Below are 19464 nucleotides of genomic sequence, written 5' to 3' on the forward strand. Positions count from 1 at the left end.
CCTTGTTGACACGTGCTTGGTCATCACCACAAGGATGGATGCTGGCTTTGCCTCTGGAGACTTACTTCACCTGCTTCTAACAGACGGTGAAGCCGGGTGGAGTCGGGGGAGGAACTGTGGTGCATAGCAGCGAAGGGCCACGCTCTGGCTGCCGTTTTCTCACCTGTTCTGTGCCATGTTAAGAGGTGTCTTTGTTTAGGGAGTTCCCCTCGTGGCGCAGTGGTTAACGAATCCGACTAGGAACCATGAGGTGGCTACCTATAATCACATTAACAAATACAAGGAACCTGACTAGTATCCGTAAGGATGCAGGTTGGATCCCTGGCCTTGCTCAGTGGGTAGAGGATCTGGTGTTGCTGTGAGCTGTGGTGTAGGCTACAGATATGGCTCAGATCCTGCATTGCTGTGGCTGTGGTGTAGGCTGGCAGCTACAGCTTTGCTTCAACCCCTATCCTGGGAACTTCCATATGCCGTGGATACAGCCCTAAAAAAAAACACACACACACACAAAAAAAAAAACCACCAAAAAAAAAATACAGCTGAGACAGGAAGACCCATGGCATTCTGGGCAGGACTCACCCTGCCAGGTTTTATAAAATCAAACAAATCCCTCTGGCACAGGGCAGACCCATAGAACAGACAGGTGGCCTGAAAAGCCAGTAGGAAATAGACTTCTACATAAGTGCTGCTCTCGTGTTTGACATACTAGGCATATATTAGGAAACCCGGCTTTATCTTTGATTTGTTCCTCATTCTGGATGTGATATTCTGACTTTTGGTGATTGTTTGAAATTCTACAGCTAACCCTTCCTGTATGAGATGCTGGGCCTAAGTTGTCCTTTTTTCCTCTGTAGGGTGAAATTGATGCTCATGAGGATAGCTTTAAATCTGCAGACGAGTCTGGACAGGCCCTGCTTGCTGCTGGTCATTATGCCTCAGATGAAGTGAGGGAGAAGGTAAGAGAGAAGAAAAGATTCTTTTATTAAACGTCCCTGAGAGCCTTATCCATCCTTAATTGTCCCGACGTGGAGTCACCATGGTGTGTGAGAAAACCTACACGAGAGGTTCCTCCTGGAAATGAAGGAGCAGCAGCTCAAGAGATTTTAAACAGAACCTGCACTCATTGATCAGAGAGAGAACCTTCCATTTGTTGGGGACACATGTGACACATTTCCTATTGAAAGGGGACTGGGCAGTGAGTTGAGTTCTGCATCAGTAGTTGGAGCCAAGAGGAAACAGATTTTTCCTGGGTTTATGGGTAGGTGTGTAGATAATTCCAGAGTTCCCAAGGACCTTTAGGAAGATGCCTGAGGAACATTACATTGTGATAGATATTTTTAGTATTGCATAGACCAAGAAGAGACCCATCAGAGGCGCACTTTATTCATTAGCTTTGGAGCCTAAGAATCACATCTGGGTGTTCCTGGGTCTGGGCAGCGCATTCCGCGGGTACCCACTGCATTGGCGTCTCTCGACTAAAGCCCCGTCTCCATGTGCGCTGCCACGCTTTTCCCTAGACGCCCTTTTTCTTCCTGTTTGTACCACCATCATTTGTGATGACGTGGCAGGAAGTTAATTCTAGACCCATCCTAAGGGGACCGCCCACTTAGGCTTAGTGTAACCTCCCAAGCCGTAACCTCGTAAGCCGCTCAGGGTTTGTGATGTCTTGTGACGTAGTTGACATGTACACGTAAATGTCATCCGTCCCCTTTTGCGAATCAGAACAAAGCGTGAGGCTTAGAAATTCCGAAGCGGCCTCTGTGTCTGACCGGTGTCTCCTTGCCTGTCCCCCCTCCTTCGCAGCTGGCCGTCCTGTCTGAGGAGAGCGCTGCGCTGCTGGAGCTGTGGGAGCTGCGCCGCCAGCAGTACGAGCAGTGCATGGACCTGCAGCTCTTCTACCGTGACACCGAGCAGGTGGACAACTGGATGAGCAAGCAAGAGGTGATTGGGGACGGGACCCGACCGCCTGCCACGTCTGCTGCTCGCTTAGCTTGTTCTGCCCGGGAATCAGGACTAGTTCAGTTTCTCGTTGAGCTGGGGGGTTGCCGGCTTCTGTGGGCTCTGCCAGCACTTCCCCTGCTGCAGAGATTGAAAGGTCCCAGTTTTTTAGACGAGTGTGATGGCATAAAGTAGAATTTTGTTTTGTTTTTTTCTGATTCCGATGCCAGATTAATTTTTTTTTCCTTTTTTCTTTTTTCTTTCTTTTTTATAGAATTTTGTTAAAGTGGAGATCACCCCCCCGGCAATTAGCATTATGCATAATTGAAATCTAATAGAAGCAATGGACACTACTGGAAATAAAAGTTTCAGTAGACTATAGAACAGGGTCATACTGCGTTGCTGGATTAGTTTTAAGTGAAACTGAACAGATTTTAGGCTTTGTAAAAGAGATCTGAAAGTTCAACAGCTATAAGATCTCTTTCCTCCTTTTTGTATTTTGACCAAAATAGCCTTTGCTTTGCAGCCTTAAGGGGTTAAAGGAATGGGACATTGTCTCAACACTCTGTTTCCTCCTGCAAGGCTTTCTTGTTGAACGAGGACTTGGGGGATTCCTTGGATAGTGTGGAAGCGCTTCTCAAGAAGCACGAGGACTTTGAGAAATCCCTCAGCGCCCAGGAGGAGAAGATCACAGTGAGAGCGCCTTTTCTTTTTTTCCCCCTTGCCGCCCCACAGCACCTGGAGTTCCCGGGCCAGGGCATCCGAACCGAGCCGCACCAGATCCTAACCCTCTGGGCCAGGCCGGGGATTGAACCTGCATCCCAGTGCTCCAGAGATACCATGGATCCCGTCTTGCCACAATGGGAGCCCCCAAGATCCCTTCCTGATGTCTGTGCCCCAGATGCTCCTTAGAGTAAACAGACCCTCTTCTTGTTCCAAAAGGCTTCTGAGCAGATTTGGTGAAGGCTCCATGTGAGAGGCACTCTGGGTGTTTAAAATCTCGCGATGATAAGCTCCTTGCTGGAGACATAACACACCTTCTAGAGTGAAATCATTTTTCTCAGTGTAAATCTCCAAATCGAGTTTCCCTTCCCCTAAGAGGAGTTAGGAATTAACCTAAGGGGTATTTTCCCCACCGGACACCAGTCTTAGAAGTGGGAATTGAGAGGCTGTTGACCTGTTATCTGACCCCCGTCCGATCCAGTCCGGACATTAACCGCAGTCAGCATCTCTAGTCTTGAGTCGGGGGAGCGGGGCGTTGTGCCCCCCAAGAACATGGAGCAGAAGCTCAGGAGCTAAGTGATGAGGGTTGTCATAGCAAACCTGACAGGGAAAACCTCAACCCGTGTTCAGTCTAGAGCGTTTCGTGTCCTGGCTCCTCTGGGGGCCAGATGTGCAAGGGTCGCTCACCACTGAAGAACCTTGCTCTTCTTCTAGGCCTTAGACGAATTTGCAACCAAGCTAATTCAGAACAACCACTACGCCATGGAAGACGTGGCTACTCGCCGGGATGCGGTAAGTGTGCGGCTGCCCTAAGCACCTCCCTTTTGTCCACGGCCGCCCCTCCCGAGATGGGTCTGCAGGGAGCAGGAACCAGGGTTCACAGGGAGCCTTGTCTTGCAGCTGCTGAGCCGCCGCAACGCCCTTCACGAGAGAGCCATGTACCGCCGCGCCCAGCTGGCCGATTCCTTCCATCTGCAGCAGTTTTTCCGTGATTCTGATGAGCTCAAGAGCTGGGTCAACGAGAAGATGAAAACCGCCACCGACGAAGCTTATAAAGTAATGTCCTGTTGGCTCTGCCATGTAGCACTTGTAAGCTGAACACAGGGTGGTGAGCTAAACACAGCTCTCCCAAATACATCATAGCTAAAGAAAAAACTAGAAATTTCAAAAAACACACCATTTAATGTAAGCTGACCATGCACACGTGCTTCTATAAATATAAGAGGGGAGGGGAGTTCCCATCATGGCTCAGTGGTTAACGAATCCGACTAGGAACCATGGGGTTGTGGGTTCGATTCTTGGCCTTGCTCAGTGGGTTAAGGATCTGGCGTTGCCATGAGCTGTGGTGTAGGTTGCAGACGCGGCTCGGATCCCGTGTTGCTGTGGCTCTGGTGTAGGCCGGCAGCTACAGCTATGAATGGACCCCTAGCCTGGGAACCTCTATGTGCCACAGGAAGTGGCCCTAGAAAAGGCAAAAAAACAAAAAAAAAAAAAGGTAAGAGTGGAGGTAACATTATAAGGTCATGTTACGTCAGGTAATGTCACGGCGTGACTTGATGTCGTCAGGTTCAAGGTGGAGCTCCCTTCTTTTTCATCGGCAGGACCCATCCAACCTACAAGGAAAAGTACAGAAGCATCAGGCTTTTGAGGCTGAGCTCTCTGCGAACCAGAGCCGCATCGATGCCCTGGAGAAAGCCGGGCAGAAGCTGATTGACGTCAACCACTACGCCAAGGATGAAGTGGCAGCGCGGATGAACGAGGTCATCAGTTTGTGGAAGAAGCTGCTGGAGGCCACGGAGCTGAAAGGTGGGAGGAGCCGTGCCCGGGGCGGGGGCCGGGGTCTGGGGGGTTAGCTGATCCTCCCCGGTCAAGTGTTGAGGGACACCCACCACTCAGGTGAGGCGAGCTGGACGCCCCGGGAATTCGGCTCACTTCCTGAGTAGGAATCGTCTTCCTGGGTCCTCGATGCTCTGCTCTTTTGGTGAATGTGACGGAGCTGGTCGGTGGGGGAGCCTGAGTGAGAAGGGAATGATCTGGTCACCTGGCCCTGACCGAGCTGGGCTTCGAACTGAGGGCCTCTGTCCATCTCAGGCACCCTCCTCTCCTGGGGGGGGAGCGTGCTTTTTAAACGACTGCTAATTCGGTATCTAGAAGGCAGAGCAGAAGTTGCCGTTTATCTTTGCCTTTGTGATAGAAGTGAAGTCATAGCTAAAGTCAGTCTCGACCTGTGGTTCTTCAGCAAGTTATCATCATGGGTGTTTTTGGTCTTTTTGTGTTTTGGGGCTATGCCTGTGACCTGTGGAAGTTCCCAGGCCAGTGATTGAACTTGCACCACAGCAGTGGCAATGCCAGATCCTTAACCGACTGAGCCACCAGGGAACTCCGAGTTATCATGGTTAGCATGGTATTGGCAGAAAGATAACGCTTACTAACAGTCAAACTGCCTCCTTGCCTAGGCATAAAGCTTCGTGAAGCCAACCAGCAGCAGCAGTTTAACCGCAACGTTGAGGACATTGAACTGTGGCTGTATGAAGTGGAGGGTCACCTGGCCTCGGACGATTACGGCAAAGACCTCACCAACGTCCAGAACCTGCAGAAGAAGCACGCCCTGCTGGAGGCCGATGTGGCCGCGCACCAGGTGCGGTGACCTGGGCGCTGTTGTTGGGCGGGTGGCTGCAGAAGCAGTAGGAGCAAGCCTGGCAGGTGCAGCCCACGCGGGTTTGAGGATGGAGTGTGCTGATTTTCTCAGAGAGCCTGTGGGCCCCATACGCCTTTGCTCAAGTTAATCTGCCTCCCTCGGCTCCTGGGAGCCCCAGCAAGGGGAAGCTGTGGCGGGAAGAACACTCGGGGAGGTGTCTTGCGGCACAGCGGGTTAAGGATCCAGCACTGTCACTGCAGTGGTTCGGGTTCAGTCCCCAGCCTGGGAACTTCCTCCTGCCGTGCGTGCACTCCCCCCCACCACCCAAAAAAAATACTTGGGTGCAGAAGGAGAGCTGTGTTGTATTTTCTTGGTGTATAATCAGACCACAGCTAAAGTAATCAAGTCAGCCTAGAAGTGTCCAGAACAGAGTTGCCAGACACTGGTTCAGGCTTTCAAGACTGTCTTTTCCTGTTCCCAGGATCGAATCGACGGCATCACCATTCAGGCTCGCCAGTTCCAGGATGCTGGCCATTTTGATGCTGACAACATCAAGAAGAAGCAGGAAGCCCTTGTGGCTCGCTATGAGGCTCTCAAGGAGCCCATGATTGCCCGGAAGCAGAAGCTGGCCGACTCTCTGCGCCTACAGCAGCTCTTCCGTGATGTCGAGGATGAGGAGACGTGGATTCGAGAGAAAGAGCCCATTGCTGCGTCCACCAACAGAGGTCAGTCTGCCCCCATCAAAGGGGAATCAAGTTGGGAAAGGACTCTGCCCTGGGGGCAGGAAGGGGACCAGCGTCAGGAGGAGCAAGGCCAAGGTTAAGTTGAACTGGAAGTTTACGTTAGTTCGTGGGGGAAACTGAGCGTGACGGTTAAGCCAGTTTTTCTTTTGAAAGCTTGAGTGACGTGGGAGTGTTTTTCTTGCAGGCAAAGATTTGATTGGAGTCCAGAATCTGCTCAAGAAACACCAGGCCCTCCAGGCAGAAATTGCTGGACACGAACCCCGCATCAAAGCAGTCACCCAGAAGGGGAACGCCATGGTGGAGGAAGGTGAGTCGCGTCAGGCCAGTGGCTTCACTTTCATTCCTCACGGCTCCCTTCATGGAAGGTTGAGGGTGTGGACCTGAGTCAGGCTGGGCTGTGGGGTAAAAGAGATCCCGCTCTGTCCTGACTCTGACCTTGGCTAGCCTGTAACCTCTCTGAGCCTGAACGTCCCTGTGGTACGGGGATAACACCACTGCTCCCACGGTTGTGAGGGTTAAAGAGGTCACATGCTGAGGAGCCTGATCCAGTGCCCGGGCCTTGTGCGTCTCCAGGGCTGGGAACTGGGCGGGCTGTTGTTTCTTAGCGATAGCATCACTGATGCCAGCTGGAGATACCTGCTTCCTAGGGTCTAGATTGACAGCTTGGCTCAAGGAGGCCAAAGACGAGCAAATCTGTTAAAGGGTTGGAACCTGAGCCTCTCATAAAACTGGGAAGTACGAAGGGGCCAGCTCACCAAGATGTAGCATCAAAAACGCCATGCGCTCGCAAAGGGCCTTATTGTCCTGCTGAACGCGTCAGCATCTTCCCCTTGTCCCTCCTGCCCACCCACTTCCCAGGCCACTTTGCTGCAGAGGACGTGAAGGCCAAGCTCAGCGAACTGAACCAGAAGTGGGAGTCGCTGAAGTCCAAGGCCTCCCAGCGGCGGCAGGACCTGGAGGACTCGCTGCAGGCCCAGCAGTATTTTGCGGACGCCAACGAGGCCGAGTCCTGGATGCGGGAGAAGGAGCCCATCGTGGGCAGCACCGACTATGGGAAGGACGAGGACTCCGCTGAGGTACCTGGGCCTGGGGGGCCTGCTGGGCTCGGGCTGGCGCCAGTTAGGAAGATGACCCCGGTGGAAGGCGCAGCCTCGTGGCTCTTGCCTTTTGAGCTGTTTCGGAATCTCTTTTCACTTTCCACTGTGAAAATTCAGTCACATCTAAGGAGAGAGAAGACGGCCTGTCCCCGTTTCTCCCTCTGGCTTCGTCTTTCTGGTGCCACCCGCACACCCGTGCGCACAGACACAGGGTTTGTCAGTCGTCTTTTTTGAGTGGAACCGAAAGTTTATTCACGAAGGTCCGGGTGTAGCCCTGTGCCCCTCTTCCTTGACAGTCTGCACAGAAACCAGAATGAGCTGGATGTTGACCTGTGTATGACCTAAGAGGGGGTAGCGGAAAATAGAAAGGCGCCAGCCACACTGGCGGAAGGGCGTTCCCTGGTGGAGGGCAGTGCATTTGGCCAGCTCCCGCCTGTCGGGACTGCTTAGTTCTTGAGATGGTGGTGGCTCCACTGATGAGTGCGATGTGTCTCTGTGTCCCGGTTTGTGTTTCAAGGGTTGCATAGTTAGGTAAGGGCCGGGTAAAAAAAAGATGACAGAGGAGTTCCCTGGTGGTCTAGTGATTAAAAGACCTGGCATTGTCACTGCTATGGTGCAGGTTCAGTCTTTGGCCCTGGAACTTTCACGTGTCTCAGGCGTGGCCAAAAGAAAGATAACGATAGAAATCATTTCCTCTGAATTAAGTGTTTATCCAAAAGAGAGGGGCGAGTTCCCATCGTGGCTCAGGGCTAACAAGCCCGAATAGTACCTATGAGGATGCAGGTTACACCCCTGGCCCCGCTCAGTGGGTTAAGGATCGGTGTTGCCGTGAGCTGTGGTGTAGATCGAAGACACGGCTTGAATCCCTTCTAGCTGTGGCTGTGGTGTAGGCTGGCAGCTGTAGCTCCAATTCGACCCCTAGCCTGGGAACGTCACATGCCACACCTGCAGCCCTAAAAAGCAAAAAGAAAAAGAGGGAGAGAGGGAAGTGAACAAATCACCGGGTAACTGAATAGATTTCAGAGGCAGAAGGCGTTGGGGGTGGCGGGGGCTGGGCTCGCTGCTCAGGGTCTCCATGGGGTTTCCGTCTCAGGCTCTGCTGAAGAAGCACGAGGCTCTCATGTCGGATCTCAGCGCCTATGGCAGCAGCATCCAGGCCCTGCGAGAGCAGGCTCAGTCTTGCCGGGTGAGTGTGCCCTTAGGTTCAGCAGCTGCGAATCCCAGGGAGGGGGCTGGAGTCCGAGGAAGCTAAAGGACCCAGTAGCTGGCAGCAAGTGTCGCAGTCGTAGGCGCTGTTCTTGTCACCTTAAAGATGCCAGACAGCTGAACTTCCAGAATTGGATTTTAGCGGTAGCTTCAGAGAACTCTCACCGCATGTTTGGTAAACTTGGGACAACTGCTGGAACGGGAGCCCGTCCCGGGCACAGATGACCAGTGGGGACATCCGTGAACCGTGTCTGCCCTTCCTTTGGATTTTTAGCAACAAGTGGCCCCCATGGATGACGAGACCGGGAAGGAGCTGGTGCTGGCGCTCTACGACTATCAGGAGAAGAGTCCTCGGGAGGTCACCATGAAGAAGGGGGACATCCTCACCCTGCTCAACAGCACCAACAAGGCAAGTGGAGAGGCGGCCGCCGGGGGCTGTCCGGCGGCTCCGCTGGCGGCAGTGCCCGGGAGGAGGCCGGCTGAGAGTCAGAAGTTACTACAGCTCTTAGTCAACTTCCCACTTCCTGTGGGTTTATCCTCTTTCACTTGTGCGTGTTTAAACGCCTGACAGCTAGTGTGGTGGCTCGGGGACTCACTCTCAAGGGTGGCTCTTGTCACCGTTGACCACCTCCTGGTGGAATGTCTTCTCCTGAGCCAAAGCCCTCCTCTCCCTAGCCTGCACCTGTTGGGTCTCTGGCTGGCCTTCACGGCCATGGCAGGCGACTGAAGACAGCTCTGCCGTCCCCCCAGCCTCCATCTTCTCAAAGTCAAACGCTGCCTGGTTCATCGGCCTCGCTTCCCTGGTCCTGGAGTGAGGCCAAGATGTGCCAGGTGTCACTTGATGGATCCTGAGAGATGCTGCCTCCCGGCTCGGTCGAGGCTGGAGAAGTGTCTTTGGCCAGTGTTGAGAACCTCCTGGCCCCCACCTCAGTTTGAGCCAGTCAGGAGCGTCCGAGGAAGTCTGATCGGGGTCTTTCTGTTGCCTCTCAGCCTGAACTAACCTTCTGGCCTGGCCCTGGTTTACTCGAGAGCAGCGTCATCCAGGGAAACGTTCCGAGGTGGCGGGGTTTTAGGATCTGTGTTGGGCCTGCAGTAGCTACTAGGCCTGGCTGATTACGAACCACTTCAGATGTGCTGAGTGCAGCGGAGTGTTTATCCGAGTTCACTCACTTCAACGTGGCTCGTGGCTGCAGCGTCAGCGTGGTGCTAGGGCGTCTGAGCCCAGAGAGGCCGGCCTTGCTGCTCGGCGTCAGGGCTGCTTCACTTCTCTGTACTTGACGGAAATTGCAGGTCTCGTGCGAGGGACTTTGGTGCTGTCACAGGATCCTCTGACGTGACTAGAGCTGTCTTTGGTGTATACGTGCGAGCATGCACGCACGTACACACAGGCCTCCTTGGATTCTCGGGAAGGAATTTGCTTTCGAGTCTCTCTGTGCCCCTCAGGACTGGTGGAAAGTGGAAGTGAACGATCGGCAGGGCTTCGTGCCGGCTGCGTACGTGAAGAAGCTGGACCCCGCCCAGTCAGCCTCCCGGGAGAACCTGCTGGAGGAGCAGGGCAGCATCGCGCTGCGGCAGGAGCAGATTGACAGCCAGTAAGGGCCACGCGGTCGGTCGTGAAGGTCCTGGTGCCACTCGGTCACACGTGGCCACGGGGTCCTGAGGCTCCAGAGCAAGTGTTCTGCTGGTGCCCCTTCCCTGCCCTGCGGGAGGACGTGTTCCCCCTGCCTCCCCCGTCGCTTCCAGCCCACACCTGTGTGGGAGCCTAAACTCCCTGCCCCGTACCTCTGTTTTCCTCTGTTTGTGTTTTCCCCTGAATTTGCGAGTTTCTTTTCCTAAACAGCATTTTCTAATCATCACCATCTCTCAATCTCCTCCAGCCAAGGAGGTGCTTTTGAAACTGGGCTTCCAAGCTGTTCCACACACCTAAGCTCTGCCCTTTGTGAAAGGCTGCGGGGGGCGAGTGCCCCTCCCTCCCATGGCTTTGTGCTCTGAGACTGGGAGTATTTTTATGGAAAGGCTCTGTCTCTTTCCTGCAGCTCGGCCCCCTAGAGACCGGGGTTCCTCCTTCAGGGCCTGTCTTACTTCACTAATGAAATCCGAAGCTTTAAACAAGGGCAGTGCCTGGAAAATACGTTCTTGCTAGAGTTTAAAATAATAGAACTCGTCTGACCTTGACCATCCCTGCAAAGGTCAGTTACTCGTGCCCTCACAGCTGCTTTCTGTTACTTTTAGCACAAGAGTGAGAGGTTTTGTCCTGGGTCATAAGTAGGAGGGCAAAGAGGTAGACCAGATAGGTGATAAAGCCTCCGTAGGGTCTCTTCCTCGGGTGGCCATCGTCCTCCCTGGCCTTGCTCTGCAGTGACCAGTGTTTCTAGCACAGGACAGTGAACTGCCTTCGTGAGCATGGCAGGCGCCAGGAAAGTGAAGGTGAACGAACCCTGTCGTATCGTTTCGTTTTCCTGCTCTTTCGTTCCCGCCCTGGCCTGCTCCCAAGAGCTCTTGAGTGGCTCCTTGATTTTCCCCACTCGAAGCAGCCGTCGTGGCACCAGTCGGAGCTGCCGCCGTCCCTCCTCGTGGATTAATCCACTAACCTGTGCCTGCCTTTGCTGTGCCCCTCTGTGCAGGACGCGCGTAACTAAGGAGGCCGGCAGCGTGTCCCTGCGTATGAAACAGGTGGAAGAACTGTGAGTAGGCCGCCCGCCCGGCCCAGCGCCGCGCCGCCCGCCTGCCCGCCCGGGCTCCCTGTCCCCCTCCCTCCGCGGGGCGGCTGCGCCCCCGCAGCTGCCCCGCTCCCGAGGGAAGGGCGTGGGGCGAAGCCGCGGCGCGTCTGGTTGGTTGCTTCCGCGCAGCTGTGCCTCCCGTGTTGTCGGTTCCCCTCCTGTCGGCTCGCGAGCTGGACCAGCCTCTGGGCAGCAGGCCTGGCGCCGAGGCTGGACTGGGGGCAGGAAACAGGGCCTCGCTCTCAGACTTTGGTGATTGGCTGCTTTGTTATCTCACCTTCGGAAGCTTCGATTTTTTTTTTTTTTTCTTTTTTTTTTCTTTTTCTTTTTTGACTTATAGCTCAGTTGTATCAAGTGTGTCATTTTTACATCAAGGTCTCCAAAAACAGTAGAGTTCGGCCTTTTGTATTTTTGTTCCCAAGGGTTAGAGTATTCTTTGGCTCTTCATGAGAAATCTTGAACTGATGAAACGGGATTTACCTGGGGGTTTTTTTCCCTTCTAAAGTGGTCCCTGCTCTCTGAGAAACATGTTCTTTCGGAAACAGTAGGAATTTCCTACTGTTCCGGAGATGCTTAGATCCTACGTGAGGCTGTTTCAAAGCCGAGCGTTCCTTCCCCTGCCGCCCGGCGCTGCTGGCAGACTCCGTCGTGCGACAGGAGGACGCGCCCTCCGCGTCCATGGTGCTCAGCAGACTCATCTCATCTCTCCGCTGTTGTCGCATGACGCCTGTGTGGTGCTGAACGCTTGGTTTCGGTCATTTGTGGTTGTGACGTTGTACGTGCACACTTGGCCGGGGGTTGAGTGTGCCGGGCCCCCCCAGCCGCCTGCTCGTGACCCGTGCACTGTGCGCGCGTGCCCCTGGGTCCTCAGGGTCTCGGTCTTCATCTGCCTTCTGACGCGCGTCACCAGGGCGCCCGCATCGCAGACTCCTGGCCCCGACCCACATCCGGGAGGCCGCTGGCCGCTGGCCTTCGGGCCGCCTCTGTGGGAAGCTAACTGCCGCCCCGCCCCCCCTTGTCACCCTCTGAATTCCGCCAGGTACCACTCGCTGCTGGAACTGGGCGAGAAGCGCAAGGGCATGTTGGAGAAGAGCTGTAAGAAGTTCATGTTGTTCCGTGAAGCCAACGAGCTGCAGCAGTGGATCAACGAGAAGGAGGCGGCCCTGACGAGTGAGGAGGTCGGCGCCGACCTGGAGCAGGTGGAGGTGCTGCAGAAGAAGTTCGACGACTTCCAGAAGGTACGGGGCCTGGCGCTCGGCTGAAAACTGCTCACAGACTCGGGTCTCTTGATTTGTGACTGCAGGTTACCACAGTGAAAATCACATTCCACCCTCTGTGTAGCCATTTTAAAATGAGTACAGGAGTTTCCTGGTGGCTCAGCAGGCTGAGGACCTGGTGTTGTCACTGCTGTGGCTGGGGTTCAGTCCCTGGCCTCAGAACTCCCCCTGTCGCAAGCATAGCCAAAGAATAAAATAAGTTTAATGGAAACGTTTCTTGGGCCAGTTTAGTTTTGAGGAAATGCATGCTGTTTTCTCTATTTATTGTTTTGAGAACTTTCCTAAATCTAACATGGCAATGTATAAAAGTTGTTTGGGTTTTTTTATTTGTTTTTATTTTTATTTTTTGTCTTTTAAGGCCACACTCACAGCATATGGAGGTACCCAGGCTAGAGGTCGAACTGGAGCTTCGGCCACTGGCCTACACCACAGCCACAGCAACGCCTGATCTGAGCCACATCTGCAGCCTACACCACCGCTCACGGCCACGCCAGATCATTAATCCACTGAGTGAGGCCAGGGATCAAACCCACATCCTCATGGATACTAGTCAGGTTTGTTACCCCTAAACCACAATGGAAACTCCTAAAAGTAGTTTTTTTGTTTGCTTTTTTTGTCTTTTTGCCATTTCTTGGGCCGCTCCTGCAGCATATGGAGATTCCCAGGCTAGGGATCTAATCAGGGCTCTAACCACTGGCCTACACCAGAGCCATAGTCAACACGGGATCCAAGCCGCATCTGCAACCTACACCACAGCTCACAGCAACGCTGGATCATTAACCCACCTGAGCAAGGGCAGGGATCAAACCCAATACCTCATGGTTCCTAGTCGGATTCGTTAACCACTGCGCCACGACGGGAACTCCCTCACTTAACCATTTTAAAGTGTGCAATTCAGGAGTTCCCACTGTGGCTCAGTGGAAATGAATCCAACTAGTAACCATGAGGTTACAGGTTCAATCTCTGGCCTCTCTCAGTGGATTGAGGATCTGGCATTGCTGTGAGCTGTGGTGTAGGTCGCAGACGTGGCTTGGATCCCGCATAGCTGTGGCTGTGGTTTAAGCCAGTGGTTGTAACTCCGATTTGACCGCTCCCCTGGGAACTTCCACATGCCTTGGGTGTGGCCCTAAAAATAAATAAATAAATAAATAAAAATTAAATGAATGCAGAAATACAGCATGCTATTCAGAAGCATTCAGTTCATTCACAGTGCTGTACAACCATCACCCCGTCCAGTTTTTCTGATCACTTCCTTATCACTTCAAACGTTTTTTATCCCTTCAAAAGGAAACCGCATACCCGGTAAGTAGCCACTCCTTGTCCACTCTCCACCCCAGCACCTGGTGACTGCTGCTCCGCTTTCTGTCTCTGGATTTACGTATTTGGGTATTTCTTATAAATGGAATCCTGTGTTATGTGACTTGATGACTGCCTTCACTGAGTGTACCGTGTTCAAAGTTCTTCCTTGTAGGCGAATCAGGGGTCTGTTATTTTGTGTGGCAGGCACTCCATAGTTTGCATACACACATCTTGGTTATCCACTCCTCGGCTTGAAGGTATTCTTGTAACCAATCCGGATGGACAGGGGGCTTTGTTCCATCCCATTCTTCACAGGCATAGGTCCTCCTCCACCTAAAGAAAGTTTTTAAAAAAATCTCCATTCAACCAGAACAGTGGTTCATTAGCTACATCTAGTTCAGTAAATACGAGACACTTGCCAGCCCCGTGCTGTTTTCTTCCTTCCTGCGACAGTTGGCTTTTCTGATTTAGGTCACTGTTAAGGAGTTGGGACAACTACTTACAGAGTAATGTTGGACAGGAATGTGTCGGTTCAAACCAGCGTTCAGGAATATTTGCTGCCCTTTTTGTCCCATGAAGTGCTGCTGTGGGTTTCAGTCGCTGTGTTTTTCTTTGAAGGATCTCAAGGCCAACGAGTCCCGACTGAAGGACATTAACAAGGTGGCGGAAGACCTGGAGTCCGAAGGCCTGATGGCAGAGGAGGTGCAGGCGGTGCAGCAGCAGGTGGGCTGGCTCTGGCCTCTCCAGCCTCTGTCATGGGCACAGCTCGGCCCCCTCGGGCCGTCGTAGTCCAGCGAGCACGCCCTGTAGCAGAGTTGCAGCCGGGGTGCAGGTTCCCTGTCTGACCTGGGTCGCCGTCGGGTTTACCTTGGGCAGCTGGAAGCACAGCTCTCTTCCTTATGCCCGTTAAATATTGTGAGAGTTATTTCGTGTTTCTTTAGCCTTTGTAGTAATAAACGCCTGCCATTCCTTAGGTAAATAGATAAGCCTCTTGGTCTCTCTTGACTTTAAGGAGTTCCTCTGGCTGGTGGGGCTGCCTGTATTTTTGTAAATCTCTTCGGTGTATCTGGGTTAGATGTCACAGTGACGACTGTTGCTTGCAAGTACGTGTTTCCTCTAATAATGAGACTGGTTTTCCTCTCTCCTTGTAGGAGGTGTACGGTGTCATGCCCAGGGTAAGTGTCAGGTGCTCTATGTGGAACTTGAACTTGGATTAGCTCTTTGGAAGAATATGAAGTCAAGAGCCTCATAAGAATCTGTTCTTGGAGCTCCCTCTGACATACAGTGGGTTGAGGATCCAGCGATGCTGCAGCTGTGGCGTAGGTCACAGCTCTGGCTTGGATTCAGTCCCTGGTCAGGGAACTTCCACGTGCTGAGGAGGGTTAGTCATAAAAAGAAAAAAAAAGGAAATACATTTCTGGAGTTCCCACTGTGGTACAGTAGTAACAAATCCTCCGAGCATCCATGAGGATGCGGGTTTGACCGATGCCCTGGCTCAGTGGGTTAAAGAATCCTGTGTTGTCGTGAGCCGCGGTGTAGATCAGAGACAGGGCTCAGATCCCGCCTGGCTGTGGCTGTGGCGTAGGCCGGCGGCTGCGGCTCTGATATGACCCCTAGCCTCTATATGCCGTGTGTGGGGCCCTAAAAAGACCAAGAAAAAGAAAAAATTTTCCGTTTCTGAATCTCAGCAATAAGCCTGTTGTCTGTAAAAATCTGTGGAAAAGAATGAGCAGAAATTGGTTCCTCAAAGCACCCAAAAAGCTTTTCCCATAACAATTGCTCAGGCTTATTATCCCTTTCAGCGTCCTATGAATATGACAGAAAGAAACGCTTATCGAGTTTCCTCATTCTTTCCATTTCTTCTGCTGTGTTAAAATATTTTTTTTCCTCTGCTGTTCGTTTGCTTCATTGCGCTCCATCGGCCTGTGGGTTTGCTGCCAGCCAGTGATAGGTCCTGAGCCCTGAGGGGACCCGCTGTTGTGCCAGGCTTCTCGGTGGCGGTCCCGGGGCTCAGAGCAGGGGCTGGGGGCTGCATATTGGTTTGTGCACAGTTACTCAGCTGCCGAAATTCCTTCTTCTTTGAACAGGAGGAAACTGATTCCAAGACGGCCTCTCCGTGGAAGGTAAGAACTTCTTCGTGGGTTGTTTCCAAAGGTTTTCCAGGAGCAGAAGTACTTTCATTATGTCCCTTCCTGCTGTGCCTGTTTCTGATTTTAGATTTGTCTGAGCCAGTGGTCGTGTCTCGATTTGTTTGGCTGGTGTCTTTCTGACCCTGGCATTGTCTTCTTTGAATCTTTTTTATCTTGAAATGTGCTACCTAATACGCACAAGCAGACTGTCCCCACGCGGATGCTCAGTACAGGTGGGGTTAGGTTTGGTTCATCACACGCCGCCACTGCTGGAGCGCACTGTTGTCCCTCCATGTCTGTGGGCCCGCATCCTCTATGCAGCCAACCACCCATTGAAAATACCAGTATTTGTGGAGTTCCCCTTGTGGCTCAGTGGTAACGAACCCAACTAGCAAACAAGAGGACGCAGGTTCGATCCTTGGCCTCACTCAGTGGGTTAAGGATCTGGTGTTGCATGAAGTGTGGTGTACGTTGCAGACGTGGCTCGGATCTGGCGTGGCCTTGGCCTAGGCCAGCCGCTGCAGCTCTTTTTTTTTTTTTTTTTTTTTTTTTTTTTTTTTTTTTTTTGTCTTTTGTCTTTTTTTTTTTTTGTTGTTGTTGTTGTTGCTGCTATTTCTTGGGCCGCTCCCGCGGCATATGGAGGTTCCCAGGCTAGGGGCTGAATTGGAGCTGTAGCCACCGGCCTACGCCAGAGCCACAGCAACGCGGGATCCGAGCCGCGTCTGCAACCTACACCACAGCTCACGGCAACGCCGGATCTTTAACCCACTGAGCAAGAGCAGGGACCGAACCCGCAACCTCATGGTTCCTAGTCGGATTCGTTAACCACTGCGCCACGACGGGAACTCCCGCTGCAGCTCTTAATTCCACCCCTAGCCAGGGAACCTCTATATGCCATGGACATGACCTGAAAAAAAAAAAAAAAGAGAAACTACTAGTGTAGTAGTTGGTTGGTTGACCGCAGGGGTGCAGAACCTTGCACACAGGAGGCTGACTGTAACGGACTTGAGCCTCCAGGGGTTTGGTGTCGGCCGGAACCACGGCCCCTCGGGTACCAAGGAAACAGGGGCGGCCGCACTTTGCAGAGGTCCCACCAGTCGGAGTGCAGCCCAGGAGAAAGTGACCTGAGGATGGAAAGGAAGAGTGCCCCTTCCACTCAGTGGCTGCCTGACCCCTTTCTCCTCGGGCCCAACGAGGGCATCATAGAAATCCTGAGGAGAGATGGGGGGCGGGGGGCAGATGTTTACCAGCTGAGTAGACATTGTGCCAGCCAACTCCAGGGGTAGTGCTTGGCCACGGTGGGCATAAGGTGACCGGGAGGACAGGGGAGAAGGTTTTTCACGTGATGTGTTTATGTGATCATGGGACTAGTTGCCTCAGTCTCAGTTCTAGCATCTTTCCTCCCAACCTAGCTCTTCAGGAATGTGTCACTTGAGCTATAGACAAGTTAGAGCAGATTTCTACTTTATGCAAAAAGCACGAAGATGTGAAGACAGGCTCCCCACAGTGCTCCCCGGGTCGGTCCTTCTCAGCCCCGTCGTCTGGTCTGGCCTCTCGTGACGACCTAGGCTGAAAGGGGTCTGTTTCTTTGGCCTCCTTACTCCTCCAGGCTCTGACTATGCTGCTTTATTAAATAGGCTTCAGGGAGTTCCCGTTGTGCGGGTTAAGGATCTGGCATTGGCACAGCTGTGGCATAAGTTGCAACTGCAGCTCGGATTCAGCCCCTGGCCCAGGGACTTCTGTATGCCACAGATAAGGCCAAATAAACAAACAGGTTCCGGAGTTCCCGTCGTGGTGCAGTGGTTAACGAATCCGACTAGGAACCATGAGGTTGCGGGTTCGGTCCCTGCCCTTGCTCAGTGGGTTAACGATCCGGCGTTGCCGTGAGCTGTGGTGTAGGTTGCAGACGCGGCTCGGATCCTGAGTTGCTGTGCCTCTGGCGTAGGCCGGTGGCTACAGCTCCAATTCAACCCCTAGCCTGGGAACCTCCATATGCCGCGGGAGCGGCCCAAAGAAATAGCAAAAAGACAAAAAAAAAAAAAAACAGGTTCCAAATTGGTGGGTGGGAAAGGTGCATTTTTCTTTTGATTCGGCTTTCTCCCTTTCACTCAGTATTCCTTACGCAGCAAAACTCAGTCAGTGGTGATGTGCATTGGCAGGAGCCTTATCTCTGGCCGGCAGAGTCTGCGGTTTCTCTGGTAAAAGCCTTTCAGAAGTGTATTTTAGATGACTCTGCAAACACCAGTACCGCCTGTTTCTGAAAAGGACTAGAGACAGTGGACATCGACCTTCCAAACCCTGTGGCCCCACTGGCTGAAAGTGTCTCCCGGGGATGTTCCGGGAACACCCTGGGAGCCTGACTTCCCTGTGCCCAAGCTCGGCTCCCGCTTTTCTTTATGTCCTTGAAGATGATGGGCATCGCAGTGGTGATAAAACTAGGCGGGCTTCGAAATCCTCAAGGGCATTTGATTTTTAGAAGAAATGACGCCACTGATGAGAAGGAAGCTGATGCACCAGTTTCTCTTTTTCATCTGCTAAGGCTGTTGCCTTTTGTTCAAGGGGACACTGTTAGAAGGAACAGCAGTCCAGTAACCACAAATAGAAATGAAATTATTGGTGTACTTGACGTAAATCTCAGCTGCCGGCATTTGTTAAACTGAGTGTGTTTTCTGGACTGTTCCCCTGAAGTAGGAATAAGAAGACACCAATCAGCAGCCTTGGAGCTGTTTTCTCTGTCCAGCCAGCTGGGCTTGTGCTTTTGTTTTAATTTGGCTTCACCTGCCGCGTGTTTAAGTTCCCAGGCCAGGGACCAAACCCGAGCCACGGCCGTGACAACGCTGGATCCTTAACCATTAGGCCACCAGGGAGCTCCCACACAGCTCTTTTAATTGCGGTTTTCGCTGCTCTTTTCACTCTTCAAGTAAAATTGATCACTGGCTTGGCTGTGATGGTGCCCGTGGGTTTCCTCCTGACCTGCTAGCAGTCGATGCCTTTATTGCTGCTCTGCTCAGAAGGTTGACAGTATCCCTTTACAATCACTTTGGTGGACCGTTGGGACCTGATTAATGGCACTTGCACCTCAGACTTCTCTCTCAATCAGCAGACACTTGATTCGTTTGCTCTTCTGCTTTCCTCCCCCCGTAGTCGGCTCGCCTGATGGTTCACACCGTGGCCACCTTTAATTCCATCAAGGTAAGAAACCGCGGCGCTGTCCCTTGCCCGGCACGTTGCTTTCACGCTTCCTTCTCCTGTCTGCGGCGAGGCTCTGGTCCGCATCAGTGGTGTTAGCTGTAGCACTCGTCGTGTTCCCGGGCCCAGGGACGTCCTGGCCAGTATTACTCTCTCCACGCCACCAGCGGCCGTGTTTGACTTTCCTGGTCAAGACCTCGCCCGGTCTTGTGGGTGGAGGGAGCCCAGGAGCTGCCAGGAGCGTGTTGTCCGGAAGGCAGTGAATTCCTCTCTCGCCTCCTTTCTGGACCCCCAACTGGTCTGATTCCCCAGAACAAGGGCCTGTGGCTCCGCTGTGCTCCTGGGGCTGCTGCTGGCTGCACAGCCGTGCTCGGTATTGGGGGTCCTTAGACTCAGGGGTCTAGCTGCTCCGCAGTTGCTGGGAAGCAGTTGCTCTGAGGCAGGCTAGGAGCCGAGACTCAGGCCAAGTCTGCTGCGTGTCTCCTGCTGCTTCCCAGGGGACTCC

General features: G+C 53.0%; 1 protein-coding gene across 1 annotated transcript in view; it reads left to right on the forward strand.

Moving 5' to 3' along the window:
- The window catches only part of SPTAN1 (spectrin alpha, non-erythrocytic 1), a 66142-nt gene that overhangs the window by 22304 nt on the left and 24374 nt on the right, over nucleotides 1–19464 (forward strand). Inside the window, 19 exon segments of the mRNA XM_013993907.2 lie at nucleotides 855–956; nucleotides 1804–1941; nucleotides 2521–2631; nucleotides 3376–3453; nucleotides 3562–3717; nucleotides 4263–4467; nucleotides 5118–5299; nucleotides 5781–6024; nucleotides 6227–6349; nucleotides 6901–7118; nucleotides 8233–8325; nucleotides 8620–8754; nucleotides 9789–9937; nucleotides 10970–11029; nucleotides 12105–12303; nucleotides 14260–14364; nucleotides 14793–14816; nucleotides 15729–15764; nucleotides 18915–18962. Coding sequence (XP_013849361.2) covers nucleotides 855–956; nucleotides 1804–1941; nucleotides 2521–2631; nucleotides 3376–3453; nucleotides 3562–3717; nucleotides 4263–4467; nucleotides 5118–5299; nucleotides 5781–6024; nucleotides 6227–6349; nucleotides 6901–7118; nucleotides 8233–8325; nucleotides 8620–8754; nucleotides 9789–9937; nucleotides 10970–11029; nucleotides 12105–12303; nucleotides 14260–14364; nucleotides 14793–14816; nucleotides 15729–15764; nucleotides 18915–18962 — 2406 coding nt within the window.

Source organism: Sus scrofa, chromosome 1, assembly GCF_000003025.6.
Source record: "Sus scrofa isolate TJ Tabasco breed Duroc chromosome 1, Sscrofa11.1, whole genome shotgun sequence".
In the NCBI taxonomy this organism is placed as follows: Eukaryota; Metazoa; Chordata; class Mammalia; order Artiodactyla; family Suidae; genus Sus; species Sus scrofa.